The sequence below is a fragment of the Erpetoichthys calabaricus genome, chromosome 1, assembly GCF_900747795.2.
Source record: "Erpetoichthys calabaricus chromosome 1, fErpCal1.3, whole genome shotgun sequence".
NCBI classification, from domain to species: Eukaryota; Metazoa; Chordata; class Cladistia; order Polypteriformes; family Polypteridae; genus Erpetoichthys; species Erpetoichthys calabaricus.
The window spans coordinates 355747072-355755955 of NC_041394.2; the positions used below are offsets into that span (position 1 = coordinate 355747072).

General features: G+C 39.0%; 1 protein-coding gene across 1 annotated transcript in view; it reads right to left on the reverse strand.

Moving 5' to 3' along the window:
* The window catches only part of LOC114642525 (NACHT, LRR and PYD domains-containing protein 3-like), a 141149-nt gene extending 140608 nt beyond the window's left edge, over positions 1 to 541 (reverse strand). Inside the window, exon 1 of the mRNA XM_051924925.1 lies at positions 429 to 541. Within this exon, the coding sequence (XP_051780885.1) occupies positions 429 to 513 (85 nt within the window). The 5' untranslated portion in view covers positions 514 to 541. The remainder of the gene's footprint in view (positions 1 to 428) is intronic.
* Positions 542 to 8884: the final 8343 nt, after the last annotated feature.

Consider the following 8884-nt stretch of genomic DNA (forward strand, 5'->3'; position numbering starts at 1 on the left):
ACAAATTCATTTTAACCAAACATTTTTATTTTTAAAAATTACTCCTTCAAATAGGAGTTGTAAATAATTATATTAACTTGAGAGTGATGAACAATTACTTTTACTGGTCACTGGAACCACTGTTACCTTCTCTTAATCTTCTCTCCTGGGCCAGAATTCACCAAACAGCTGACTTGAGATGCCAGTTGACACCCCATGCACCCACTTCAATGTTCAACTTGGTAAAAAAAGATGTCAAAAGCAATGGGCAGCTTTTTATATTACATTGAGTGATACGGGCAAACGGTCCATCTAGTTAACATCCATAAAACTAATAGAATGCCAAAAATAAAAAAATAAGGCATTCCTTTTTATATAAAATGTTTGTGGTTTTAAAACAGACTTAAATGAAGACATTTTTATTTCAGTTAATAAAGAGTTTTTCTCACCAGACAGAGCAGCAATGTCTTCATTAGATCTTCTTTTCTTGGAGATCATTGACACAAACTTCTCACACAAGCCTTCTACACTCATTTTTAGATTTTGTGATTGGAAGGGCAGTTGGTCTCCTTCAGTGTTTCCTTTAAACAAAGTTTGTGATCTTTCAGCAGGCTGGGACTGTAAAACCAAGACACAGAATATATTAAAATTAAAAGATAAAAACAAATTACAAGAGTAGAGGCTGCAAGGGACAACAGACTCAGGTCTGTTTTTCATTTGGACAGGACTATTGAAAGGTCATGATAATCATAAACAAATTCACAAATGTCCATGCTTTTAGAGCCTCTAGTAGTCAGGGTGAACATCTGAGTGGGTTATTTGCAATTTGATCAAGGCCCCCAGAGTGAGGTCTAGAGATGTGTCATCTTTGGGATGTGTGACTTCAATGTCTGTGTCCTCTGTTTATAAGTTTTATCCTGTGGGTATGGTAACCTGCAAGCATGAAGTAATAGGAGGTTGTCATCATTTCCATGACCATATTTCATAGGACAGCCACTTTGGAGTACTTTCATGGTTGGTGTTGGAGGATCTGAGGTGTCTGGAACATTGATAGGACACTTAGAACATGGAGCCAATGAAGGCCAGCCAGGTGAAGGATGATGTGTTCATTGCCTTTGGTGTCTGAAATCTGCTAGCAACATTGAAGTCTAATTTTTATATGTTGGTATGTTATATAAACAGACCGCTGAGACATGAAGTGCAATGATCGTAGTGATCACCAATGGTGGTCTCAGTAAGAAGGTAGAAACAAAAGTCTAGACTACAGACATTTCTTGATAAAGTTGATGGAATATGTCAAGAAGGCAGTGAAGAGCTAACACAGTGCAATTCGCTTTGCCACAGGTTTTGTGAAATTGTAGAAATGTGTGGGAACTTCTACAAACTCAGTGAAATCCATTGAAGTCAATAGGGAAGTAGTTTTGATGTGGTTCTAATGGTTCAGTTGTCTTTTAGTTGTCTCTGAGGGCTGGGGACGCATCTGCCAACAATGCTGGACTGATTATTTTGGCCACAAATGTGGCCTGAGCTTTGAGGCAGCTGTGCTAACAACTGCTTCATCTTATCTCATACAACAAAAGACACAGATGGAATGATAGCCAAAAACAAAATGCAATAAATGGCCACAAACTAACAAAAAGAAAAAAACATCTACATCATTGTACTCACAGAGCTGTAACCTCAGAGGCACAGACTGGTCAAACCTCAAAGCAATGGTGTGGACTGGCACATCTTTGTCGTTTCCAATCTATCTAAGCAGATGTGTTACACTTTTCTCTCCATCAAGAATACAGAACACCTCATAAATAGTAATGAACCTTTCATTATTCTAATTATTATTTTACAGGGTCTTATGAGTTTTCTGATTCAGGAGGGGCTCTTTTAGGTTTGTTTCGATGTGCCCTGTGGCTAATTGCTTATGCATTTGGCCTGAGACTGCTTCCCTTATGTAGATACAATGAGTAAGGGGGGGTGGGGGGGTGGTTTGGTTGGCTTGAAAATCAGTTTGGACTGCTGCACTACTTCATACCAGCACTTCTACATTTGAGTTTCAGCTTACCAGCAGAGGCTGTGGTTCGGGGGATTAGGCATTATATACTCAGGGCTGTCACTGTCAATGCCTGATCTGCACTACATAGCAAGGAGTATAAGATGCTGAATGCAGGAGTGAAAACACAAGCGACAACGAATCTGCTCAGAACAACAGAGTATTTCATATTATTGTCATTATGGTCCCCCTCAAAAGAAAATATCAGAAGGACAAAAATGTCTGCCTAAGATGGATGCACAGTGAATTTCCAGGAAAATAATCACCAAACAAGATCATAGACGAACACAGAGTATTCACTGCAAAAAACGCTTTGGTGAATTCTGCTGCTCGACACTACAAGTAACTACAAAACCAACACTGCAGATGAGACTTTGACAGAAGCCTCTGGTGGGATTGGGGTCACAGAGGGAAGTCTGAATGGATGGAGGACATCCAGCAGGAAACGTTATTAACACTCCATACTGTCAGACAAAGATGTAAAGATGAATACAGGAGGTTGTGTTAAAGCACTGTGCAGATCTTTAACAGGTGAACAAGCACTTTGAAGAACTCCTTGTCCCAATGGATTTGATCTCCTCACAGGCCCCATTTTGATGGTAAGGCAAATAGTGGATGAGATCAGTTTGAAAAAGATGACAACATTGGGTTTGGAGAAGCTGCATTGGTTAACAAATTAAGAAGGCATGAAAGGAGGGAACAGTCAAGTGCCCAGACACTGGTAGGCTGGCATGGTGACCCCTTTACAAAAATGTGTGACAAGATGTTCTGATGCTAAAGAAATGTCGATACCAAGGGACTGGAATGAATAATAAGGCATTAATAAAACACATTTCTTTAACTCCGGAGACTTTGTTTAAAAAAACATGTGAGAAATCAATTGTGATTTGCAAGTTTGAAAAAAGGTTTCTGACAGCAATGAGAAATTAGCGAAGTGCAGACATGTTATTCTTTTTATTGCTTTTGGAAAACTGTCCTTATTATTCTGAACTGTTTTCTGCATTAGACTTGATGTTTGCTATTGTGTGTAATTTTTTTAATTTTATTTTGTTGTGTTTCCATGATGAGACTTTGTGAACTGTTTAATATCACCAATGGCACTGTTGCCAGACTATATTCCTATAAGATTCAATCGGGTTGCACCAACCTGTTGATGCTATTTAAACCTGCAATGCTTCATGTCGGGGGTCCAAGTTTCTGGACACATTCAATACAAAGTCTCACATGAGTGGGCTTTCTGAGCACTTTTAGGATATTAAGACTGTCGCATGTCTTCTTGACAAATTCATCTTGGCTTTGCTGATCTTCTCCTTTAATCTTTTTGGCTCATTTTGATTCTTGATTCATATTTTTTTCTGCAAATCCACATTCTGATCTCAACATCTGCAGAACATGTTGGTCAAATTGTTTGATTATCGGCAATTCAAAGCAAAGCGACAAGAATGAATACCAGAACGAATAATAAAGACCAAAAAACTGCATTGCTGACATCACAACACTGGTGTGCACTTAAATTTATTTTATAAAATTTTTGCTTTGGGCACATGAAGCTTTATTTTACAAAGCTAATTAATGATAGATAGATAGATAGATAGATAGATAGATAGATAGATAGATAGATAGATAGATAGATAGATAGATAGATAGATAGATAGATAGATAGATAGATAGATAGATAGATAGATAGATAGATACTTTATTAAACCCAAGGGGAAATTCACATACTCTAGCAACAGCATACTGATAAAAACAATATTAAATTAAAAAACAATAAAAACGTAGTGCATATAAACAATAATCTTGTATAATGTTAACGTTTACCCCCCCCCCCCCCACCCCGTGTGGAACTGAAGAGTCGCATAGTGTGGGGGAGGAACGATCTCCTCAGTCTGTCAGTGGAGCAGGATGGTGACAGCATTCTGTCGCTGAAGCTGCTCCTCTGTCTGGAGATGATCCTGTTCAGTGTATGCAGTGGATTCTCCATGATTGACAGCAGCCTGCTCAGCGCCCGTCGCTCTGCCATGGATGTGAAACTGTCCAGGTCCATGCCTACAATAGAGCCTGCCTTCCTCACCAGTTTGTCCAGGCATGATGCGTCCCTATTCTTTATGCTGCCTCCCCAGCACACCACCGCTTAGAAGAGGGTGCTCGACACAACCATCTGATAGAACATCTGCAGCATCTTATTGCAGATGTTGAAGGACACCAGCCTTCTAAGGAAGTATAACCGGCTCTGTCCTTTCTTAAACAGAGCATCAGTATTGGCAGTCCAGTCCAATTTATCATCCAGCTGCACTCCCAGGTATTTATAGGTCTGCACCCTCTGCACACAGTCACCTCTGATGATCACGGGGTCCAGGAGGGGCCTCCTAAAATCCACCACCAGCTCCTTGGTTTTGCTGGTGTTCAGGTGTAGGTGGTTTGAGTCGCACCATGCTTGCATTCCACAGTGTGATCACATAGTGTGGTCTTCTTCAAATACCTCAGGTAAATCAAACTCTATTTCTATTACTGTGAGTGGTCAACTGTAGCCCCTCAAACCCTGAAGTGATCCATCTGTCCAGTGGCGTAGCTCGAGTTCGTGCCACTTGGGGCGCACCGGTGCTTCAATTTGCTGCCCTCCAACATATTTAAATATGTTAAACTATTTAAATAGAAAATTAAGATGATGTATAGAGAAAAAATAAGATAAATTTTGCATATATGTATTCATATATAGAGAAAGCGCAATAGTTTTTCACATATAATTATTTATAAGCATCAGCTAGACAAGAATATAGTATAGAGGCACTGATAAGCCCTGTTCTAATTATTAGCTTAATATAATTACACTGTGAAAACCAGAACCAGTGTAGTGTACAAGTGATAGGTGGGGAGGTTTACTGCGCAGAGTAAGAACGCATTCGGGTTGATAACAAAACGAAATTATAAATTGTTTACCTTCCTAGAAATTATTATTGGTGTAATGTTTCTTTATAAAAATATATGACATCTGATTTACATTTTTTACATATAAGTGTGATTTTTTTGACATTGTGAGTTTGTAAATTGGAGTGTGTGATATAAAAAAATAAATGTATTTGACACAGAATGAAACATGGACAAGCTGGGACGTGTTGTTAAACAATAAAACAATATATAATGTAACTCTTGGATGTAAAATAGTAGATGACGAAAGGCATCTGCTAGGAAAAACCTGTTTATCTAGTGAAGAGTCTTCAGCCTTAGAGGTTTCCCATCAGGCAGTAATAATAAAATGCAAACCCCTGAGAAGTAACTTGACATGTTTACACCTGCTGATCTGCTTCCCATAAGGCATTTCAAGTAACCGTTTTACTGAACTATACATTTCAGCTTCAGGCTTCAATTACAGTTTGATATACCACAGGGTGTGTGTGGCTGGCATTGGACGGATTATTTCACAGACACCAAGGAAGGAGTTACAGAGGACTTAATTAAAAAACAGGAATATTTATTTGAAATGAAAACAGCAAATATCTCTTCATACATTTTGAGTAAAGAGTCTGGCATCTTTGTAGCTCGGAACCTCCACCCTGGAGCTCCATGTATGTGGAGTTGACTTGATGGAGAGTTGTCCTTATTTGAGTCAGATAACCCTCCCCAACCCTAATCTTAACCATAGTGTAACCAGACAGAACTCTGGAGATCTACAGCTAGTCTCTATTGCCACCATTGTGGTCCATTCCACCTATTTGGAGGTCCAGGGTGGAGATTCAAGGCTGCAGAGATATTTACTTGGTAATTTTGGGTCCCTGTGGCAGACAGGGCAGTGGGCTGCAGCCCAGGGTGGTCAGTTCATAAGTCTGGCCATATCAGTATGAAAATATTTACTGCCAGGCGCAGGGGTGCATAAAGGGAGAATGCAGAAAATGCATTGTCTAGGGACTCCAAGAACATCCATACTTGTGGGCGCTGCAATTGTGTCCCCAATGCTATATCAATGAAAGTTGTGATGGTAAAACTGAGCTGGAAGTCAGTAACATCCCCGTCAGAGTCTTTGTGCTGCTACAGCCTACTAAGGCTATACTCAGAATACAATTCTCAATGACTCAGTTCTGATCATTAACTATCATTACTGTTGTTGCTGGATTATTTTCTACATTCTAACCCATAATCATTTGTACTCTAACCCTTATGCTTATGCTGAGTCAGCACCCATTTAAATTTTCCACAACTGTAAATATTTTGCGGTCTAATATGCTTGCAGAAGGAGCTCCCACAAACAAGTCTTGCATGTTCATTGCCCTTCTGCTCAGGCTCATTATTAGACAGTGACTGTAAGTACTGGTCAAAGCCGGTTTGGAACCTTAGGCTATGCTGACTGATGTCACCCATCAATGTCCATAATGGTCAATTAGTATCATTTGAGTTTGATGACCTTTAGTGTGGTGAGGTCCATCTCAGTGTCTGAAGCAGGGCCAGACTGGAAAGCTTATTCAGGCCTGGAATCCCAAGTCTAAGCCAGGCCAGGCCACACAATATGCATCAGTTTTCTTGCACAGACTCAAAAAACCAACAAAACACCATTTTGTCTTGGAATTATTTATAAATGAGGAGACAGTAGACTCAGCTTTTACACACACATTTCACTCTTAAATATTAATCTCACGACAACCTCTGATAAAGTGACAACACTTCATAAATGTAAACACTTCATTAATAAACCATGTAGTACTATAATATTTATATCAAAACAAATGTGCAAAAAGCACTGAACCACAAAAAGTAGTTGTCAGTGGAATCCGCACTGCATCGATTATGTTTGCAATTTCAACTGCGAGTCTGGAATCTCCACAGCCCAGCAGCAGCCCGTGTCTGGATGGATAACGCTGAATGCTCTTCCACAAAGTTCAAAGAGTTGGTCAAAAAAAGGGTTCTATTCAATAAGGGCGCGCACAAAAAGGCGACCTTCAAAAGGGCGACCTCAATTGGGCGCGGAGAATAAAAGCGCACATAAATAAAAGCGATCTTCAAAGGGGCGACCTCAATTGAGCGCAGAATAAAGGCACGCGTAAATAAAGGAGCGCTTCAAAAGGATGACCTTCGGAGCGAATTAAATTAATTGTCCTTGATTATGCTAATAGACCGCATCTCGAATATCTACGTGTCATTGCACATAATCTACAGCTTCAAGTGTAACTTGCTTTCACCTTTTTATACATTCAGTCATTAATTAATTGGATGTTTTAATATTCTTGCTTTCACCTTTTTATACGTTTAATCATTGCCTTTATCTAATAAATTTTCTGTAATTTTGTTGCGTTTGCCTTTATTCGCTGCACCCAATTGACGTCACCCTTTTGAAGCGCTCCTTTATTTACGCGCGCCTTTATTCGGCGCTCAATTGAGGTCGCCCCTTTGAAGGTCGCCTTTATGTGCGCGCCCTTATTGACGGATACCCAAAAAAAGAGCACTTTGAATTTGACAATAGACAAAAGACTCAAAAATGTTTTAGTGCACCAGTATTCTGTTAAGCATTTATTAAAGAATACACTTATTAAACAAAAAAGCATGAAACATTTCGTGTAGCCAATTCAGTCACTCTCTCATTATAGCGCTAAGGTTTAACTGTCCAGAGCGCGAGAAACGTGCACTTTAAAAATATTAAAGTAAAGTAAAAATAACACACGTACATTAACAAACTTATCATGAAATAAAGAACAACTACATTTAAAACACAGATCATTCCACTCACATACGTGTTTCATTAATAAAAAAAATAAAATATTTCGTGTAGCCTATTCAGTCACGTGGAAACGTGGAAAATAACCCGTTAAAAAAGTGACCATTAAAATTTGAAACAAAAATAAAACAAATTAATGCACAGTAACAAATACCAAAACCTATACTATACCCAAATATAATTCAAAGTATATTATAAACTTTTCATCAATCTTTATATAACTTTAATCACAAAAGCACCAGACGTACGCATCTCTCATAAAAGCGCTCCTGTTTAACTGTCAGAGCGCGATGTCAAAACATGAACAAGAAACCATCCATCCAGAAACCAGAAAAGAAACCTTCCAACGTTAAACCGAAAGGATTTGTGCCCACTACAGAGCAATAACGCCTGCTCGTTTTTCATTATAATAACATTACAGTGTATAAATTCATCATTAGTTGATTTCAGTGGTTGTTCTGAATGCCAGGCAGGCAGCAGGCCACCGGAAAAGCTCCCGCTGATGGTAAACGTCAGTCCGGCACTGGTGAAGCATGTGACCCTTCAATAGCACAAGTGGCTCCCTTTGTGTATATAATACAGACAGTACAACTCGTCCACATTTTTGCTTTCATAACCTGTGCTTTTTGGGAACTGTGCCCACTCAGTATCATCGGCATTTAATGACCAACGGTGTGGGGCCTGCTCTGGGAATTCCCTTCGCTGTCCCAGTGGCGTAGCTCGAGTTCGAGTTGCTCGGGGCGGGCCGGGGCTTCAATTTGCCCCTCCAAAATATCTGAATATGTTAACCTATTTAAATAGAAAATTAAAATGACGTAGAGATAAATATATTAGGATAAATTTTGTTATTCATCTATAGAGAAACAGCAATCATTTTTCACATATAATTATCTATAAGCATCAACTACAAGAATATTGTACAGACGCACTGATAAGCCATGTTCTAATTATTAGTTTAATATAATTACGAAGCGAAAACCAGAACCAGTGTAGTGCACAAGTGATAGGTGGGGACGTTTTCTGCGCAGAGGAAGACCACATTCGGATTGATGACGAAACTAAATTATAAATTGTAAATTAGTTGTTTATCTTCCTAGAAATTATTATCGGTGTAATGTTTATGTTTAGTTTTGTTATTGCCTCATAAAGTTCAA